The following is a 19,501-nucleotide window of genomic DNA, read 5'->3' on the forward strand; positions in this document are numbered from 1 at the left end:
GTGAATCGAGGAAGTACAGTACATACTGACGAAACTAAAATGAGTTCTAACATAGAAATTAAGTGTTTCCGGACACATGTCCACATAACATCTTTTCTTTATTTGTGTGTGAGGAATGTTTCCTAAAAGTTTGGCCATACCTTTTTGTAACACCATGTATATATATCACCTGTTTTAATCGAGACCAAACAAATGCCGAAAATACCTGTTGAGCAGAACTGACATACCGGTGCAGGTTGTTTTAAGCGTTCCCTTTCCCCTCCCCCCGCGGCCAGTTGGCGGGCTACCTGTCTGCGGCGCCGTTCGCGCTGGGCGGTGTGCTGCTGGTGCAGGGCCGCACGCTGGGCTGGCTGGTGGCGGGGCGGCTGCTCGCCGGCGTCGGCTCGGGCGGCGTGCTGGCCCTGGCGCCGCACTACGTGGCCGAGGTCGCGCAGGAGCGCCACCGCGGCGCCCTCGGTACCGTCTTCGCCATCCAGCTCAACATGGGCATCCTGCTGGCCTACTTGGTCGGGGCCGTCGCCACCTACCGCAGCGTCTGCGCGCTCTGCATCGCGCTGCCCACCGCCTTCGTCGCTGCGTGGACCGCCCTGCCGGAGACCCCGCAGTACCTGCTGTCCCGCGGTCGCGACGTCGACGCCCTCAGGTCGCTGCGGTGGCTGCGCGGAAGCGGCTACGACGTCGAAGGCGAGCTGGAGCGCCTCAAGAAATCCGCGGCGTCCTCTTCCCGAGATGAGGACACCGGTCGCGCCCAGGAGAAACCGTCCTTGGCAGACTTCTTCTTGGACCGCGCATCGCGACGCGCCTTTATCACGGTACGTAACGCAGATCGCACCTGCTCTCCCATTGTCGAAGCACTACTGTGGAGCATTGTTGTGTACATTGTTCCGCGCAGTCAGCGCGTACACAACTTTCCCACTAGAGCGCGCCCCGCTAAGCACAACAGCGCAGGCGCTGCGCTCGTCCGTCTCCGCTCTACGAGATGGCGCTGCCATAAAGACGGACCAAATTCTGCTTCCACCGATCCGCGTATTAATATGTCACGCAGCCAATGAGATTGCTGCTAACGTAGAACCTTTTCTCCTCGCGGATCACACTCGCGCAGTAATACCTGAACGCGCGACGTATTATAACGAGTGTACAGACCTCCGATTAGTCAGTCTGCATTAGTCTGCATTAGTCTATAGTCAAGTTTCAGTCTGCGCCTAATACGATTATCATATTCCTGTACATAGCCAGGAAGATAAACGTATAGACACTTTGTCAAGTATCAGAGATATGTGAGAATAAAGGAACTTCAGATCGTCAATTGTAAACAGCATCCAGAATCAAGTTACGTAATATGTATGCTTTTTATTATTTTAATAAATATGTGTGAAAATTAATCAAGTTCTGTTTAAAGTTGGTCACCGTCAATCTGCCACTCTATGCGTGCAAGTGGCATTTCTATCGTCTGACCTAACGGCAGAAGATAAACACTCCACGATAAGACCATGAGACATATTGCTGACACTCGCCTACTTCGTTAGAGCGACACCTCAAATAATCTGATGGCGTGTGTACCGAAGGTCTTACAGTACGCACACCACAAGCATACAGTCCGACAAAACACAACTGGGTTGCTTGACGCCTCCCCGACTGACTAGTTGTAGGTAAGTCTCTGTTGATCCACCGTGGACAGGGGACATCAGCTGGTCAAGTAATTATCTAAGAAATTCGCCGACAGCCGTGTAACTGAAATGTTATTTTATTTTATTTTGACTACCAGTTTTGGCATTTCCACTATGCCATCTTCAGGCTCCATACGCATATCTAAAAAATAAACGATACTGTCGCAGTGCCATATATTCTACATCTACATCTACATTTATAAGCCACCCAACGGTGTGTGGCGGAAGGCACTTTACGTGCCACTGTCATTACCTCCCTTTCTCTGGGTGGCCGTGCGTTTCTAGGCGCTTCAGTCTGGAACCGCGCGACCGCTACGGTCGCACGTTCGAATCATGCCTCGGGCATAGATGTGTGTGATGTCCTTAGGTTAGTTACGTTTAAGTAGTTGTAAGTTCTAGGGGACTAATGACCTCAGAAGTTAAGTCCCATAGTGCTCAGAGCCATTTGAACCATTTGAACCTCCCTTTCCTGTTCCAGTCGCGTATGGTTCGCGGGAAGAAAGACTGCCGGAAAGCCTCCGTGCGCGCTCGAATCTCTCTAATTTTACATTCGTGATCTCCTCGGGAAGTATAACTAGGGGCAAGCAATATATTCGATACCTCATCCACAAACGCACCCTCTCGAAACCTGGACAGCAAGCTACACCGCGATGCAGAGCGTCTCTCTTGCAGAGTCTGCCACTTGAGTTGTCTAAACATCTCCGAAACGCTATCACGCTTACCAAATAACCCTGTGACGAAACGCGCCGCTCTTCTTTGGATCATCCCTATGTCCTCTGTCAACCCGACCTGATACGGATCCCACACTGATGAGCAATACTCAAGTACTCCTGGATGACGCGAATTCAAAGCATCGCAAGTACTTCATTCGGGACACTTGCGATACGGTTTCAGTTCACGACATCCAGGAATATATGGCACTGTATTTTTGAGAGATGCATATGGGGTGTGAAGATGGCGTAGTGATATTCCGAAACTCGTCGTGAAAATAAAATAAAATACCATCTCAATTATACAGCTGATGCGAATTTCATTGATGTTCAGATGTTCGAATGTGTGTGAATTCCTAAAGGACCAAACAGCTGAGGTCATCGGTCCCTAGAAATTCTTTGATAATTACTTGACCAGTTGGTGTCCCCTGTTCACAATGGATCAACAGAGACTTACCTACAACTAGTCCCCCGGGGAGGCCTCAAGCAACCCAATTGTGTTTTGTCGGACTGTATGCTCCACACTGCTGCTTCGTTAATGGGAGAGACACCACGTAAACTGACTTATGCTAAGAACAACACACACACAAAACCATGCCCGAGGGAGCACTCGAACTCCCGTTGATTTCATTGATTTTTGGACAACATGGTTCTGGAGATGAAGCTGTGATTAGTATGATTAATTAATTATTCAAAAACAGTCTTAATTGCATTTATTATTATTATAATTCGCAACTCGACTTATCTGGTGAACAGGAACGCAGGATACCAGATTAGTAAGGCATGCTACCCAGCGCTGGCCATTTTAAAATCACATCAACTTAGAGGAACATCATGAAATGTATTCACTGTTGCGAATATGGATAACAAGCAGCTGTATAGCAGAATGACGTTAGTGAAAATTTGTGCCGGACCGGAACTAGAAATTGGATTTCCCCATTATCACGAGCGCTTGCCTTACCATTTGGCTATCAGTGCACGAATTACGGCCCGACCCAAACTTACACACTACTGGCCATGAAAACTGGTACACCAAGAAGAAATGCAGATGATAAACGGGTAGTCAATGGACAAATAAAGTATACTAGAACTGACATGTGATTACATTTTCACTCAGTTTGGGTGCATAGATCCTGAGAAATCAGTACCCAGAACAACCACTTCTGGCCGTAATAACGGCCTTGATACGCCTCGGCATTAAGTCAAACAGAACTTGGATGGCGTGTACAGGTACAGCTGCCCATGCACCTTCAACACGATACCACAGTTCATCCAGAGTAGTGACTGGCGTATTGTGACTAGCCATTTGCTCGGCCACCATTGACCAGACGTTTTCAATTGGTGAGAGATCTGGAAAATGTGCTGGCCAGGGCAGCAGGTGAACATTTTCTGTATCCAGAAAGGCCCTTATAGGACCTGCAACATGCGGTCGTGCATGATACTGCTGAAATGTAGAGATTCGCAGGGATCGAATGAAAGGTAGAGCCACGGCTCGTAACAAATCTGAAATGTAACGTCCACTGTTCAAAGTGCCGTCAATGCGAACAAGAGGTGACCGAGACGTGTAACCAATGGCACCCCATACCATCACGCCGGGTGATACGCCAGTATGGCGATGACGAGTGCACGCTTCCAATGTGCGTTCACCGTGATGTCGCCAAACACGGATGGGACCATCATGATGCTGTAAACAGAACCTGGATTCATCCGAAAAAATGACGTTTTGCCATCCGTGCACCCAGGTTCGTCGTTGAGTACACCATCGCAGGCGCTCCTGTCTGTGATGCAGCCTAAAGGGTAACCGCAGCCATGGTCTCCGATCTGATAGTCCGTGCTGCTGCAAACGTCGTCGAACTGTTCGTGCAGATGGTTGTTGTCTTGCAAAGGTCCCCTTCTGCTGACTCAGGGATCGAGACGTGGCTGCACGATCCGTTACAACCATGCGGATAAGATGCCTGTCATCTCGACTGCTAGTGATACGAGGCCGTTGGGACCCAGCACTGTGTTCCATATTACCCTCCTGAACCCACCGATTCCATATCCTGCTAAAAGTCATTGAATCTCGACCAACGCGAGCAACAATGTCGCGATACGATAAACCCCAATCGCGATAAGCTACAATCCGACCTTCACGAAAGTCGGAAACGTGATGGTACGCATTTCTCCTCCCTACACGAGGCATCGCAACAACGTTTCACCATGCAACGCCGGTCAACTGCTGCTTGTGTATGAGAAATCGGTTGGAAACTCTCCTCGTGTGAGCACGTTGTAGGTGTCGCCACCGGCGCCAACCTTGTGTGAATGCTCTGAAAAGCTAATCATTTGCATATCACAGCATCTTCTTCCTGTCGGTTAAATTTCGCGACTGTAGCACGTCATCTAGGTGGTATAGCAATTTTAGTGGCCAGTAGTGTACATGTCGTCAGTCATTTGTCTATAACCTGGCCACCCATTACGTATTTCCCCGTGGAGGGGAGACGTTTTACTTGAAAGCCCTTTACCCGATGTCACCGGATAAATACGATACTGTAGTGCCTGTTTTTTTTTCGAATTACGACGTGATGATCCTTCGGACATGCATGCATATCCTAAGGAACGTTACATCATAATTCGTAATAACAAAGGCACTGCAATATCGCAATGTCGTATCGCAGAGTACAAAGAGGAACTGTCAGTCGCACAAGGGATACGCTGCGGTGGCGACATAGATATCCGGATGACACCAGCGTGAACGGGCACACGCCAGCGCGAACACGTATATCGGCAGGGGGGTCCCGACAGAGGGCGCTGGAGCGGTCGACAGCAGCACACAGCGAGGCTGACAGCCTTTGCGTCGAAGCTGTCTGTCCATCCTCTGACAGGTTGTGTGGCTATCTCGCTGCCGATCAGGATGTTTGTGCTACCGGTACTTAAAGTTTGCTGATTCCCACGTGTGTAGTTTCTTTATAGTCTAGCATAAATAGGAGGCTACGGTCACAGTCTCACCTGTCTGTGTACCGCACCTGAAGACTCCGTCAGTTGCGAATGTGAAATATTGTAGTAATTTCACAACAATATCCGATGTCTCGAAAAATGGTGGTTCAAATGGCTCTGAGCACTATGGGACTTAACATCTATGGTCATCAGTCCCCTAGAACGTAGACCTACGTAAACCTAACTAACCTAAGGACATCACACAACACCCAGTCATCACGAGGCAGAGAAAATCCCTGACCCCGCCAGGAATCGAGCCCGGGAACCCGGGCGCGGGAAGCGAGAACGCCACCGCACGACCACGAGCTGCGGACCCCCGATGTCTCGCCCAGAACCGTATCTTCAAAATAACTTTGAGTGCCAGAATGAGATTTTCACTCTGCAGCGGAGTGTGCGCTGATATGAAACTTCCTGGCAGATTAAAACTGTGTGCCGGACCGAAACTCGAACTCCGGACCTTTGCCTTTCGCGGGTAAGTGCTATGCCATATGAGCTACCCAAACACGACTCACGCCCCATCCTCACAGCTTTACTTCCGACAGTACCTCGTCTCCTACTTTCCAAACTTCACAGAAGCCCTCCTGTGTACCTTGCAGAACTAGCTCTCCTGGAAGAAAGGATATTGCAGAGACACGGCTTAGCCACAGCCTGGGGGATGTTTCGAGAATGAGATTTTCACTCTGCAGCGGAGTGTGCGCTGTTATGAAACTTCCTGGCAGATTAAAACTGTGTGCCGGACCGAGACTCGAACTCGGGACCTTGTGCAAGGTTCGCAGGAGAGCTTCTGTGAAGTTTGGAAAGTAGGAGACAAGGTACTGGCGGAAGTAGAGCTGTGAGGACGGGGCGTGAGTCGTGCTGGGGTAGTTCAGATGGCAGAGCACTTGCCCGCGAAAGGCAAAGGTCCCGAGTTCGAGTCTCGGTCCGGCACAAAGTTTTCATCTGCCAAGAAGTTCCAACTTTGAGTGGTATTGACAAGGGATTTCAGATCTATTCCGTATTTCCGGAAGGCTTTTGACAATGTACCACACAAGCGGCTCGTAGTGAAATTGCGTGCTTACGGAATATCGTCTCAGTTATGTGACTGGATTTGTGATTTCCTGTATGTGACGTCACAGTTCGTAGTAATTGACGGAAAGTCATCGAGTAAAACAGAAGTGATTTCTGGCGTTCCCCAAGGTAGTGTTACAGGCCCTCTACTGTTCCTTATCTATATAAACGATTTGGGAGACAATCTGAGCAGCCGTCTTCCGTTGTTTGCAGATGACGCTGTCGTTTATCGACTAAAAAAGTCATCAGAAGATCAAAACAAACTGCAAAACGATTTAGAAGAAATATCGGAATGGTGCGAAAAGTGGCAGTTGACCCTAAATAACGAAAAGTGTGAGGTCATCCACATGAGTGCTAAAAGGAGCTCGTTAAACTTCGGTTACACTATAAATCAGTCTAATCTAAATGCCGTAAATTCAACTAAATACCTAGGTATTACAATTACGAACAACTTAAATTGGAAGGAACACACAGAAAATGTTGTGGGGAAGGCTAACCAAAGACTGCATTTTACTGACAGGGCACTTAGAAAATGTAACAGACCTACTAAGGAGACTGCCTACACTATGCTTGTCCGTCACCTTTTAGAATACTGCTGCGCGCTGGGATCCTTACCAGGTAGGACTGACGGAGTACATCGAAAAAGTTCAAAGAAAGGGAGCACGTTCTGTATTATCGCGAAATATGGGAGCGAGTGTCACAGAAATGATATAGGATTTGGGCTGGAAATCGTTAAAAGAAATTCCAGTCACCAACTTTCTCCTCCGAATGCGAAAATATTTTGTTGACACCGACCTACATAGGGAGGAACGATCACCACGATAAAATAATGGAAATCAGAGCTCATACGGAAAGATATGTGTGTTCATTCTTTCCGCGCGCTATACGAGATTGGAATAATAGAGAATTGTGAAGGTGGTTCGATGAACCCTCTGCCAGGCACTTAAATGTGATTTGCAGAGTATCCATGTAGATGTAGATGTAGAACACTTGTTCGGAAGACAATTTCAAAGGGTCCCGCAAATAAGCACTTGAATTGTTAGATTGAAAGCAACCTTCACTTATTCTTAGTGTTTAACCTCCATACTCTCTAATATATAGGGAGTGGCCAATACAACGATAATTATCAGAAGCAACTGCAGAAGATCAGTGTATGAGATTTTCCCCATACATATTCTATGGTTTTACTGTAGATGGATTTCCTTGTCTATGCAGCGTGTGAGCAGTTACTACACTGAAGTGCCAAGAAGCTGGTACACCTGCCTAATATCGTGTAGGGATCCTGCGAGCACGCAGAAGTCCCGCAGTACGACGTGGTATGGACTCGACTGATGTCTGACACCATTATTCCAGCAGGGCTGTCCATTAATCCGTAAGAGTACGAGAGGGTGGAGATTTTTTCTCAACAGCACGTTGCAAAGCATCCCAGATATGCTCAATAACGTTCGTGTCTGGGGAGTTTGGTGGTCAGCGGAGGTGTTTAAACTCAGAAGAGTGTTTCTTGAGCTACTATGGAGCAACTCTGCACGTGTGGGATGTTGCACTGTCCTGCTGAAATTGCCCAAGTCCGTCGAAATGCACAATGGACATGAATAGATGTCGGTGATGAGAAAGGATGCTTATGTAAGTGTCACCGGTCACAGTTGTATCTAGACGTATCAGGGATCCCATATCACTCGAATTGCACACGCCCCACACCATTATAGAGCCTACACCAGCTGGAACAGTCCCCTATTGACATGCAGCGTCCATGGATTCATGAGGTTATCCCCATACCTGTACAAGTTCATCCGCTCGATACAATTTGAAACGAGACTCGTCCGACCAGGCAACATGTTTCCATTCATCAAAAGTCCAATGTCGGTGTTGACTGGTCTAGGTGAGGCGTAAAGCTTTGTGTCGTGCAGTCATCAAGGGTACACGAGTGGGTCTTCGGCTCCGAAAGCCCATATCGATGGTTGAATGGTTCGCACGCTGACACTTGTTGATGGTCCAGCATTGAAATGTGCTGCAATTTGCCGAAGGATTGCACTTCTGTCACCCTGAACGATTCTCTTCAGTCTTCGTTGATCCCGTTCTTAAAGGATCTTTTTCCGGCTTCAGGGATGTCGGGGATTTGATGTTTTATCGCATTCATGATAGCACGGTACACTCGTGAAAAGGTCGTACGCCAGAATCCTCGCTTCAACTCTACCTCGGAAACGATGTGTCCCATCGCTCGTACGCCGACGATAGCACCACTTTCAAACTCACTTAAATGTTGATAACATGCGATTGTAGCAGCAGTAATCGATCCAACAACTACGCCAGACATTTTTTGTCTTATATAGGCGTTGCTGACTGCAGCGCCATATTCTGCCTGTTTACTTATGTCAGTATTTGAATACCCACGGCTATACCAGTTTCTTTGGCGCTTAGTGTATTACTCGGTATAGGGAAATGATTGGATTGTCTTCAGCCATGAACTGGACCACGGGTGGGGCGTGACTTTGTGAAGGGAGTTTTGTATAGGCGGAGGCACTCCTGTGGCGTTGTCCGAGATAATAGTTGCATGTTCCTCCAGTGGTCTGAGGTGAGTTCAGAGATGTCTTGCAGGCACGGAGCTATAGGCGATGGCAAGACTGGGCGTGGACATAGTTACGTACCTTTTTCTTGTCTTGAGACTGATCCTTTTGGACATGCCGACCTGATGGTGCCAGAAGAATTGGCACCGAACGAATGTGTCTTCTCGGTAGATGCTTGGACGCGTCTCAGGTTAGTTAGTGGAAAGAGAAACCCTCTTTTTAGCTATGACGCAAGGACATTCTGTAAAAGTATCCACATTCCTTGACAGGCTAACGCCAGGGGAACGGATTGAGCAAAGATGCACTGTTTCCCGTGCTCCTTGTCTTTCTCTCTCTCTAGTGATCGTTCGTGGAAAATTTTCTTGTGATCTCGTCAGGAGGGGATGATAGAAAGTCAGTTCCTCTCTGCCCCATTGGGTAGCCTAAAAACTTTAATGTAGTGGAGATATAAACTAAAAATCTCTCTCGCCTGATTGTCAGATAAATTGTTGTTTCTACTTGACTGTGTAGCAAACTGTCTTGCGCGTTTGTTATGCTGATCCAAAGTGAAGCTACGAAAAGAAGTAGTAGGTTCATCCATGTTTTAGATTCGGAAGTAGAAGCCTCTGGTTGTTGGGCTGCGGAGGTAGCAGCACAGGTCTCCATTGGAGAACATTAGCTCCTGATGGGCGACAGAGTAAATTCCTGTTGGTAACTGCAGCTCTTCAGGCCTTGATCGCTCTGAGACGCGAGTTATTAGTCAGATCAATTTCAGCATTCTCGTTAAATTCCTAATTCTTAGTTTGCAAAACGATTACTGATTAGCTACTAAAATGCCGGTGCTAAATTTTCAAGAACTGTTGAGGCAAATGCCGATTATGTGCTCTGCTTCCCAGTTGGGCTGGATGACTGATCTTTTCGTACCTATAACATGGTGATCCACGCCATCGTTTCTGGCTCTATCGGGTGATTCGAGCCTCGAGCTCTGGTGGTTTGACAGGACTCACTTCAAATTCTGTTGCCTCACCAACTATCTTTGGGTGCGCACACACGAGAGTTTTATGTGTGGTATTAACAATCATATAAACAGATAAATGGTCATCAGATTTTTTTTAATTCGTAAGCCGACGCTACCGCAACACATTGGAGGAACCATTGGAGAAATATTAAATGATCAGAAGTTATATGAATTAGTTTTTTTCCTTACTGTAAATTATATATTTGCCTCCCATATTACTTAACTGTGTTTAACGGGACCAGCACTAGACATTGTATTTGTGACATCTTCTTCATTCTATTGTCAGCAAAGGAAAATCGACGCATCGTACGAAGAAAATGTTGTACGTGAAAAGTTGATATTAGTAAAGGCGATTTCTGTCTGCGCTACAACAGGGCACCAGTTAACTATCCCTCCTACCTACTCACATTTTTGTTTTCCATTCGTGGTAGATGCGCTGTAATCGAGAAATATTCCGTTTGCCTATTTTTGCAATTAAGAACCGACACATTTGGTTCCACATTCCATGTACGATGTAAATGTGAACATTTGGTTCTAACAGTCCATATTAATGTTCGAGTTCGACATTTACTGTAGTATTGCAAGTTTATTGTCCTGTACTATATGGTTAGCCATTTCGATGTCTGCTTGCATGCTACGTCTAGCGTGACCCAGGAAAAAGGCCTTGGTTGTACTAAATTTCTGTCCCCACCGGGATGCTTGATATCAGTGAATCCCCTTGCCTCTCACCTTTATGGTGCTTGATTTCGGTGAGTGTGCTTGCCTCTTAGCATTGAGGTGTTCGTTTTTCGGAGCGTATCCATGGCAGGTGCTCGTGTGACTATCACTTTATGGACAGTTTACCTTGTTAAGACGATTATGTTCTGTATTCCGCAGGTAGCCGCGTAGGGGTCAGTGCAAGAGTTGCAGCGGTTGGGCGGGAACTCAAACCTAAATCAGTTACTCTGATAGCGGGAGTCAAGGGAGGCCATCGAAATCAACCATTTTGACGGTTTGGGGACTCATCACAAACAACCCAGTAGGGAACAGAAAAATACACTACCATAAAAGTAGCTTATTTGCCAAAAATGTGAATGCTGGCCATATTATTTGTATGGTACAATCACACTTAAGTAACGGTGTGAAAATTGCCGAACTATCAGTTTAATAAGCCACGGATGCAAAATACTAATACGACTTCCTTACAGACAAATGGAAAACTGGTAGAAATCGACCTCGGGAAAGATCAGTTTGGCAATACTGACCCTACGACTTATCTTAGAAGCTAGATTAAGGAAAGGCAAACCTACGTTTCTAGCATTTGTAGACTTAGAGAAAGCTTTTGACAATGTTGACTGTAATACTCTCAAATTCTGAAGGTGGCAGGGGTAAAATACGGGGAGCGAAAGGTTGTTTACAATTTGTACAGAAACCGGATGGCAGTTATGAGAGTCGAGGGGCATGAAAGGGAAGCAGTGGTTGGGAAGGGAGTGAGACATGGTTGTAGTCTATCCCCGATGTTATTCAATCTGTATATTGAGCAAGCAGTAAAGGAAACAAAAGAAAAATTCGGAGTAGGTATTAAAATCCATGGAGAAGAAATAACAACTTTGAGGTTCGCCGCTGACATTGTAATTCCGTCAGAGACTGCAAAGGACTTGGAAGAGCAACTGAACGGAATGGACAGTGTCTTGAAAGGAGGGCATAAGATGAACATCAACAAAAGCAAAACGAGAATAATGACATGTAGCCGAATTAAATGGGGTGATGCTAATGGCATTAGATTAGGAAATGAGACGCTTGAAGTAGTAAATGAGATTTGTTATTTGGGGAGCAAACTAACTAATGATGTACGAAGTGGAGAGGATATAAAATGTAGACTGACAATGGCAAGGCAAGCGTTTCTGAAGAAGCGAAATTTGTTAACATCGAGTATAGATTTAAGTGTCAGGAAGTCGTTTCTGAAAGTATTTGTATGGAGAGTAGCCATGTATGGAAGTGAAACGTGGACGATAAATAGTTAAGACAAAAAGAAAATACAAGCTTTCGAAATGTGGTGCTACAGAAGAATGCTAAAGATTAGATGGGTAGATCACATAACTAATGAGGAGGTATTGAATAGAACTGGGGAGGAGTTTGTGGCACAACTTGACTAGAAGAAGGGATCGGTTGGTAGGACATATTCTGAGGCGTCAAGGGATCTCCGATTTAGTATTGGAGGTCAGCGTGGAGGGTAAAAATATTAGAGGGAGACAAAGAGATGAATAAACTAAGCATATTCAGAAGGATGTAGGTTGCAGTAGGTATTAGGAGATGAAGAAGCTTGCGCAGGAGAGAGTAGCATGGAGAGCTGTATCAAACCAGTCTCTGAACTGAAGACGACAACAACAAACGTAACTTTTGAACATCGTTATCAACGGTTAAAACGCAAAGGATTACATTTACATCGTAAATTAAATGCAGAGTAAAATGCGTTGGTTCTTAATTGCGCAAACAGGCACACTTGATACTTGTCGATTACAGCGCCACCTACCGTAAACGGGGAACAATGGTTTGAGTAAACTGTACGAATTTTCGGTGTAGAATACGTATATGCAATAAAATGTCGGGGTTCCGATTTGAAAATACAAACTTGACCATGTGACGTGTGCTTAACACATGACTGGTTGTAACACGCACAATCCTTCCCTTTAATAATATTAGCTTCTTACGTATAACCAGCCGGCCGATGTGGCCGAGTGATTCTAGGCACTTCAGTCGCTACGGTCGCAGGTTCTAATCGTGCCTCGGGCATGGATGTGTGTGATGTACTTAGGTTAGTTAGGTTTAAGTAGTTCTAAGTTGTAGGGGACTAATGACCTCAGATGTTAAGTCCTATAGTGCTCAGAGCCATTTGAACCATTTCATGTATGGAGCGTCGGTTTCGAGATATTTAGTTGCCTCAAGTTAAAACACAGTGTAGGCCTATACACAGGTTACTTCCAAATTACACCGACAGACTTCGATGGGATGTAGACGGTATTTTGAGGAACAAAATGAGGTTGGCACCCGTGTCATTCAACGATACTACAGAGCGTCGTAACTATAGAGGCGGGCTCCTACCGCATTGCCTTCCTTACAGCAAATAGGGTGACGTTGTACGCGAACGGACCGCGGGCAGGTCGAAGTACTGATACCCGGTGATCGCGACTTACTGCCACGACCGCCAGTGGAGCAGGTGAGCTAGCTGCCGCGTAGACTGGCCTTGTCTTCTGTGAATGCGATGCTCTGCTACCATTGTAGCTGACGGTGTCGGACACGAGCTTTCATCGTCAGTGTATTGTCTTCTGGAATCCTTTATACAGTCTCCGATGTATGCTGTATAGTATACAGGATGTTGCAGACCGAGAACAATAGCGTCGAAGTTACGGGGGCGAACATCAGCCTACGCAGCAGCTATCGCTGCCTATAACGCCGAGTGCGGAGCAATCGGACACGTTACATGAATGACGATAGACTTCCCGAGACGTCGGCGCCTTTGTTGAATTTAAAGGACAGGAAACGTGAACGCAGCCAAACGGGGAGCAACTTGTAACCTCCCCGCATAAAATACGATGACAATGATAATGAAATTGTGCAAAAATATTAAGTCCCCACAAAATTAACGTTAAGATGAACCTGATAAATTTTATAAGGGCAGCTGCGCTGACCTTCGGCCCTATGCAATAATTAAACCTGAACACAAAAACCAATATTCTTACCTCAGTAAACTGCATCTATATCTGCTCTTATTTTTCGGCACAGCTCCGTGCAATGCTGGCCCATATTTAATTTTGATTCTTGGAGGGAATGCATAGGAAATATTATTTAACTTGAAATGAATCTTTTTCTTCAAAAAGGTTACTTTAAAAGAAAATTATTATTGGGGCAATTCTTGAACAAATTAATTACAATTAACATATGTCATTAGCTGAGCGCAATGCTGCTTCATTACCTTCGATAACAATATACCTCGTCAAGAACCGTGACCAGAGACCCATGTCGACGCCCGCTCAGTACAACCGTCCACTCGCTACAGCTACTGCCGACTCCTCACACACAACTTACGACTGAGTCCAACTCACAACTGCAACTGAACTCTCGCGCGGTCAAGCGCAGACTAGCAACGATAAATAACTCTCTGGTCAGAGATTCTGTCATGCCTCGCCATCGCTGTCAATGAATACACTGAATACATACGTGTTTCAAACTATGAGTGTAGAAACTGCGGCAGGCATCAGACAACAGGACCCAAGATACATACATTACGTTTTAGTCCGATGGTACAGGAAATTAAATACATTGTACAAAGACAACGACATGTGAAACACACATTGAAAACTAATGTTCCATTGCGATCGAGACTGTTTTCTTCATTTTTTTAAATAGTGCTCAGAGCCATTTGAAACTTTTTTTTTTTTAATTAGGTTATCGGAGCGATGGCACTTCCCGCAACAACGCTTTTACCTCTTACGAATTAAATTCAATTACAAAGGGTATCCCACACACAAAACAGGTACGTCTAACGTTCGAATCTTCTCTGACTGGAGAGGTTCTCCATGCAGAATATATGAGGGTTGTCCTGCGACCAGTATTTGCAATTCTGGGAGTTGACATAACCTGACAAATGAAACCCTGTCTCATCTGACATGAAGTGAAGCAAGTGGTCCTAGTAATCGTTATCAACTGATGTTAACAGCTAGTTGCAATAATGAACTCTTTTCTCCTGGTCCTCAGATTTCAACTCTTGCACTATACTCACACGATACGCTTTGAATTTCATATCTTTTAGTACACGATGACACTGTGTGCGAGATATATCAACCTGCAATGATAACCTCCTTGTCGTCCGCTGTGGCCGAGCGGTTCTAGCCGCTTCAGTCCGGAACCGCGCTGCTGCTACGGTCGCAGGTTCGAATCCTGCCTAGGACATGGATGTGTGTGATGTCCATAGGTTAGTTAGGTTAAGTAGTTCTAAGTTCTAGGGGACTGATGACCTCAGGTGATAAGTCCCATAGTGCTCAGAGCCATTTGAACCACTTGAGGACACGCGCGGTGACGTACGCTGTTAACGCGACACGGGACGGTTTGCTGCCGCAGGTGCTGGTGCTGATCGCGAACCTGCAGCTGTGCGGCAACTTCATCGTGATGAACTACGCGGTGGAGCTGTTCTCGGAGGCGGGCAGCAGCGTGCCGGCGGCGTGGGCGGCCGTGGTGGTGGCCGCGCTGCAGCTGGCCGCCAGCGCGCTCACCTCGCAGCTGGTGGACCGCGCCGGCCGCCGCCCGCTGCTGCTGGCCTCCAACGCCGCCGTCGCCGGCTGTCTCGCCGCGCTCGGCGGCTACTTCTACGCCAAGCGGCTCGGCCTCGACGTCTCCCCCGTGTGGTGGCTGCCCGTGGCGTCGCTCTCGCTCTTCGTCGCCGCCTGCAACCTGGGCATCGCCGCGCTCGTCTTCGTCATCCTCAACGAGATGTTCGCGCCCGACATGGCGCACATCGCCATCTCCATCGGCATCCCCACCTTCCTGCTGGCCGCCTTCGCGGTGCTCAAGGCCTACGTGTACATGCTCGCCTGGCTGGACATCTACGGCTCCTACTGGCTGTTTGCCGCCTGCACCCTGGCCTCCAACGTCTACATCTTCTTCTTCCTGCCAGAGACGAAGGGTCGGCCGATTGCCGACATCGTAGCGGAGCTGAACGGTGGCGCGAAGAAGTCTGCGCGCCACGAAATGTACGATCCCGTCGCACAGTCAGAGAAAGCGTGACCACTCTCTGGGACCGAGGACCACTAACCTAGCCAGCGAGGATGAACCTTACTCGAAGGAACGAGTTCGTTATAGATGGTGAACGACATCCACGAACCATTCTCATAACACTGTGAACTCTTATGTATGCGAGTGTGAGCGAAATTTACTGACAAAACTTCAGAGACCAATCAGAAATTTCTGCAAATCGAGACGCTGTGTCGTAACGTACATTAAGTCAAAGGCAATTTCGATACGACATTCTGGTTGGTGTAAATAGTCTTCACGGGTCTGCCGCTGGATGACGTTGTGCAAATCCCACAATATTTCCTCGGAGCAACTGTCGGACATCATCAGGTGGTTGAACCTCGCTAGTGGCTTGGTACGACTGACAAGATCCGCATGTTTTTTTTTTTCATTATTGATTTTCAATTCCCGCTGAAGGGGGCGTGCTGGTAGCAGCTTAGTATGCTGCTCTACAGCCTACAGACTTTTTTAAAAACGGAAGAGGAAAAGAAACAAGAAAAACAGGCGATACAACAGTGACTTAAAGTCTAAAATGCCGGAAAAATGCGGAAAGTTAAAACAGAAAGCAAAGGGGTTGGCAATGTTAATAAAATACACAGGAATCAGACAAGTAACATAGTAGACACACAATTAAAAAACATGGCGACAGTCTGATTTTTGTTCGCAAGAGATAAAAAATCACACCCAGCGACAGTATGATGGCGGTTCGCAACACTTCCCAAAAGACACAACATGGAACACTCACTGTAAAACACTGCACGAAAATGGTGGCACAAAGTTGACACTCCCGAGCCAAAGGCAGATGGGGGGGGGGGGACCTGGAGGAGGGGGAAAAACAAGGAGGGAGGAGAGGAAAAAACGAAAGGGGGGCGAACCAAGGAGGGAGAGGACTCATAAGGGGGGAGAGGGGCAGGGTAGACGCGAGAGGGAATGAGGAGAGGCAGAGGAGGGAAATGCAAAAGGACTCGGGAGAGAGAAGGGGGCAGAGAGAGGGTGGGTGGGGAAAAAAGAGGATGGAAGAGGGGGAGAGGGAGCCCGGGAAAAGGACAGAGGAAAGGAAGGGAGTGAGGATTAGAGTTGATAGGAGGGATAAATGGAGGGAGAGAGGACATCATCTGAGTGGAGGAGTTGATGGAAGCCACCTTGGGAAAGTAGATGGTGTAGAGGTGGAGGGAAGATCCGCATGTCGACGCCGCTATATATACAGCACGCGCGTGAAGATTGCGCAGGCTAAGCTCTAATAGACCCGTCATAACTTTGGCAGCATGTTAGTAAACACAGCGTCAGCGCACGCGCAGAACGGCCGCTCTGCGTTTCCCGGCAGAGGCCGTTTGAGTCTGGCGCCATCTATCTGAAAAATTTTGCGCATGCGTGGTTCCCGCGCCTGCGCAATCTTCACGCGCGTGCTCTATATACAGTGGCGTTGAAATGCGGATCTTGTCAGTCGTACCTACCCACCAGCGAGGTTCAACCACCTGATGATGTCGGACAGTTGCTCCGAGGAAATATTGTGGGATTTGCACGTCATCCAGCGGCAGACCCGTGAAGACTATTTACAACATATCCGCCGGGAAAGCCTGAAGAGTCACATTATGGACGGTGCCAGATGTGATACAAGGACCTTCCTTTTTACTGTATTTCTGACTCATTTAACGTAACCCCATTGTACAACCACTTCATCTCAAAGTAACACATCCACCGTCCAATTATTTCTTGGCTGCGCAGTGTATCCCATTTCCGGTAGTACTGTGTCTAGGAACTGTAAAAGTCATGGATTAAGTTCACTGTTCTATCGCTTGAGCCTTGTCCCTCAGTTACGCAGGGTCAGCCATCGTTAATCGGATTTGGCATGTGAATGGTTAAGGGGTGGCCGGATGCCCTTCCTGCCGCCACCCTGTACCCCCCTCCCCCCCGGGACGCAATTAGTGTACCCCAACCGTCTGCATCGAGTGGAATTCATGGAATAGTGCGAATGTGGTCAGATGTCTGCGAGCCGTGTAACTGAGACGGAACATGGGGACGAGCCCGGTATTCACCTACTGGGATGTGGAAAACCGCCTAAAAACCACATCCAGGCTGACCGGCACATCGGTCCTCGTCGTTAATCCGCCGGGCGGATTTGATCCGGGGCCGGCACGCTTACCCGAGTCCAGGAAGCAGCGCGTTAGCTCTCTCGGCTATCCTGGCAGGTGGATTAAAATAGTCTCACCAGGAATCAGTATACAGCTAAGTAGTAGTAGCATGGTATTCTGCCTCACAGAAGGTCTTGTCACTGGTTAAGCCTCTTCCACTTTTGTCTGTCCATAGCCAGTCTATTCATTTCTGAATATTTGCCTCCTTTGATACTGTCCAGCATTTGATATCTCCTTTTTCCTCTTCCCCTTTTTCCCTCCACCATTTCTATTCCTTCCTTCAATAAACAGTCCCTCCTCAAACAATGTCCAATCCAGTTCCATTTTCTCTTTCTGATGACTTTCAGCATGTTTCTTTCTTCTCCAACTCTTCTTAATACTTCTTCATTCCTTAGTCGGTCATCCCATTTCACTTTTGCCGTTCTTCTCCATATCCACATCTCTAATGCCTCCAATCTTCTTTCGTCTTCCTTCCTCAATATCCAGGTCTCCACACCATGTAGTGCAACGCTCCAGATGTAACATTCGGCAAGTCTTCTCCTCAGATCTTTTTTCAGTGGTTCACAAAGTAATTTCTGTTTCCTCTTGAATCCTTCTTTTGCCATTGCAGTTCTTTTCCTAATTTCTGTTGAGCAGTAATATCATCGATTATTACACTTCCCAGCTAAAATCTTTTTAAAAACATTTTGAAACAGACACTTAAGTCCTTTTTTGGAACTCCATTTGATACTGCAATACAATTTTCTTGGAAGTCCTCGATTGCTTCGTGTCCTTTCATTGCCAACTTCAGTTTGGGGAACAACCAGAAGTCGGCTGGTACCAAATCCGGCAAATACGGTGGTATCGGAACTGTGATCCATTTTCTGACCACCTAGTGGGGTGGGCCATTACTGCAGAGGAGCGACCTGGAACCTGCTTCTCGGTATGCGGTTCTAATCCGATGTATTCTCGCCCACATACGATGAAGGAATCATAAAACTTGGTTCTGCCTCGCTGCTCCACAGCCATTTTACAACAAGTGTCAGACACATTCTGTTACATTTGTAGCCAGGACGTCTGCTACAGTGAAGCGTTACAGTGCCACAGCCCGCTACGACATAACATTACAGTTTGGAATTTCACATAAGCAGTCCTAACAGAACTGGGATACGCTGTATATATTCCAATGTCTTTCTTCCTCTAGACACTTTCCCCTCTGCGGTACAATAGTGTCATGGATGCTACTCCCTGATGCCTTAACACAACTCCTGTCATCTGGTCCTTTCCTCTAACCCAGTGGTTTCCAATATGGAAGTAATTACTCCTTGAGGGATAAAGTGTAGTTTCGTGAATGATTAAAATAAAAATTTTCAGTTGTCTTTCCATTAGGAAACGAAATTTTATTTAAAACATCGTCACTCTCATCTCTATTTCGTAAGATCGTGATATCGATTATGTAAGTCCCCACTTTTTTTGATAGTAGCGTTGATTCGATCTCAAATGCGTTCACGGTCGTCCAAATTTAGGTTTTCCACATTCTAGTTACATCGCTCCAGGCAAACCTGGGATGATTCCTTCGAATGAATACGGCCGATTTTATTCCCAATCCCTAACAAAAACAGTCCGAATTTGTTCTCCGTCTCTAACCCCAAGTTGTCGACGGGAC

At 46.9% G+C, this 19,501-nt stretch overlaps 1 protein-coding gene across 1 annotated transcript in view; it reads left to right on the top strand.

The window, feature by feature from the left end:
• LOC124620226 (facilitated trehalose transporter Tret1-like) overlaps nucleotides 1–15,718 on the top strand; it is a 125,155-nt gene extending 109,437 nt beyond the window's left edge. Inside the window, exons 4-6 of the mRNA XM_047146894.1 lie at nucleotides 276–812; nucleotides 15,056–15,145; nucleotides 15,188–15,718. Coding sequence (XP_047002850.1) covers nucleotides 276–812; nucleotides 15,056–15,145; nucleotides 15,188–15,718 — 1,158 coding nt within the window. The remainder of the gene's footprint in view (nucleotides 1–275; nucleotides 813–15,055; nucleotides 15,146–15,187) is intronic.
• Nucleotides 15,719–19,501: the final 3,783 nt, after the last annotated feature.

This window comes from Schistocerca americana, chromosome 6 (genome assembly GCF_021461395.2).
Source record: "Schistocerca americana isolate TAMUIC-IGC-003095 chromosome 6, iqSchAmer2.1, whole genome shotgun sequence".
Lineage (NCBI taxonomy): Eukaryota > Metazoa > Arthropoda > Insecta > Orthoptera > Acrididae > Schistocerca > Schistocerca americana.